The sequence below is a fragment of the Penaeus vannamei genome, chromosome 10 (assembly GCF_042767895.1).
Source record: "Penaeus vannamei isolate JL-2024 chromosome 10, ASM4276789v1, whole genome shotgun sequence".
In the NCBI taxonomy this organism is placed as follows: Eukaryota; Metazoa; Arthropoda; class Malacostraca; order Decapoda; family Penaeidae; genus Penaeus; species Penaeus vannamei.
In genome coordinates this window covers 38,539,734-38,542,233 of record NC_091558.1, presented here as the reverse complement: position 1 = coordinate 38,542,233, position 2,500 = coordinate 38,539,734, and the positions used below count along the sequence as shown (strand labels likewise).

Here is a 2,500-nt window from a genome sequence, read left to right as displayed (position 1 = left end):
CTCTCCCTCTCTCCTTCCCTCCCTCCCTCCCCCTCCCGCTTCCCCTTCCCTTCCCCCTCCCCCTCCCCTTTTCTCTCTCAGTTAACTCCTGTATCCATTTTTTTTTTTTTTTTTTTTTATCTAGAAGAAAATCTCACCTTGCGAGATAACTGCTTCAAGTCATACTCCAGGGTTTCATACGAGGCTGACTTCGGTGACTCACCCTCGACCATTCTGCCGAGTCGTGGAAGAGAAAATATATACAGTAGAAAAAATAAAAAGGGATGTTAATGATAATGATTCGTATGGCAGTGAGTCTAATGGTTGTTAAGCTAATGACGATGAGCTGTTAGATTATAACTGTTATATATAATGGCATGATAATGTTATTGATCATGGTAATGGTGGGAATAATGGTAATGGTGGTAATATGACTGCTGTCCATATAAGCAACGTATAATACTGACCAATAAGCAACGTATAATACTAATCAACAAACAACATATGATACTGACCAATACAATTATAAAGAAGATAACACTAGCTATAAGAAAAGTAATAATAACACTAAAGATAACATTTTCAAAAATGATGATTAGAAAAGATTGGCGATCATGATAATGATGATGAAAATGGTAACAATAATGGATATTGACAACAAAAGTCCTATGAAGATAATGATAATGATCTTAATTACAAGTGGTGATTGATGGTGCCAATGAAAATATTACAATAAGGATGATAACAGTAAACAGTAACGGTGACAATAAATATGTAACGATTATCATGAAAATAGTGTATATGAAAATAATTAACGATGAATGAGTAGAATTGGTAATCAAAGCAAAGTGGTAATAACTAATTATAACAATGACGCAGATATCATATGTATGAGTAAGACTAGCGATAATAATAACAAGGATTGTGATTATAATTACGATCATGATAACTAGACCAATAACAGCGATGATAATGATTATGATGCGGTGATGAGGAAAGCTTATAGCCACAGAGATAATGATGTCAGTCATAATGATAATGATAACAATGAGAACAAGAATAATAAGATATGATGATGATAATAATGATAATAATAATGGCAATAACATTGATAAGAAAAATTATGATATTAATGATGATTTTTTGCGATGATGATATTAGCAGTTAAGGAATAAAATGAATATATAAACAGACAAATAGATAAAATAACCAAAGTTTACAACAGCACGGAAAAAATACTGTATGTTAGTACTTGAAAAAAAATACTCTTGTTTAGCCTGAAAGAAATTCCTGTAGTCCTGAAATAAATCAGATACATCTATATAATTCAAAATCACACAAACAAGAAAAAAATATGTCTAAACAGCCACAACTTACTTTGATATTTGCTGTAGATTATGACCGTGCTGTCAGTCTGGCATGAGAGGTCTTGACTGCTGAGGCGTCATACGTTACTATGGCAACCGAGAAGCGTCCAATTTCACCTATCAGTTTATACAAATATCTTTTCTCTAATATTTGTATTTATGAATAATATAATTACTGAAGGATTTATAGTTTTATTTTTTGTTAGCGTATTTCTCAGTTATAGTGTATTTATACAATGATTCATAAATTTGTTTATTAATTTCAACTGTTCGTATTATCAGTATGATGAACATTTAGTTTCAAATCATAATGAAACAGTAATGTATGTTTTTAGTTTATTTATTACTACACATACACCGGTAGTAAAGATAATCGATAAATATACACTGAAGCATAAAAATAAAACAAGTGTTTACTTGGAAATGTTCCCGGTATGTTAATAATGTTTTAGCTTTTTTCATTATTATCATTGCTCTTGTTCTTGTGTAACTCAACAGCGAGATGATAAACAAAAATAGGTAAAAGCAAACGTCTCGCATTACAGCAAAAGTACACTTAGTAAGTTCACGAAATATCAAATAACATCCAGTTATGAACACAAAAGAAAGGGAAACCGCGCGTAACGAAATAGTACGATAATTTCAGTAAACAGGCGTTTTATCCGATTTGATTTTGTTTAAGTACTTTAGGTCTTATGTCGAAATGATATTTTGACAGGTCGATGTATCCCGGAAATTATTATTTCACACTTTATGATGATATATTAATTCTCTTATTGACAACTTGGTAACTCTTGGCCAGGATGAGTGACCAAAAAAGGACATCTCATGCCGATACGCCAAACTTATTTCGGTTCCATAAATTAGAAAACATGAAAAAAGGAAAGATGTTCTGAAGTGTCGGTATCTCGTTGCAGTTCTTGTTTTTCGGTGTATTTGTTAATATGGAGGTTTTTAAAGACTACTTGGCAACTGAACCCGGGGTGACGGCGTACCTTAAATCCGACACATTTCTGACTTCACCGCGACTTTATAAGTCTTTTGTCATAATCACCTTTGCAGTTATCCTTTCGACTCAGTGTTCATACGAATATTATTCTGTTCCCATATGTTTTCTAAGCTTATAGAGTTTTTAATCCAAATTGAAAATTGTG

The 2,500-nt window shown here is 32.2% G+C and overlaps 1 protein-coding gene across 1 annotated transcript in view; it reads right to left on the bottom strand.

The window, feature by feature from the left end:
* LOC113811828 (cilia- and flagella-associated protein 43-like) overlaps positions 1 to 212 on the bottom strand; it is a 25,753-nt gene extending 25,541 nt beyond the window's left edge. The window contains exon 1 of the mRNA XM_070126125.1: positions 138 to 212. Within this exon, the coding sequence (XP_069982226.1) occupies positions 138 to 212 (75 nt within the window). The remainder of the gene's footprint in view (positions 1 to 137) is intronic.
* Between the last annotated feature and the right edge of the window lie 2,288 nt (positions 213 to 2,500).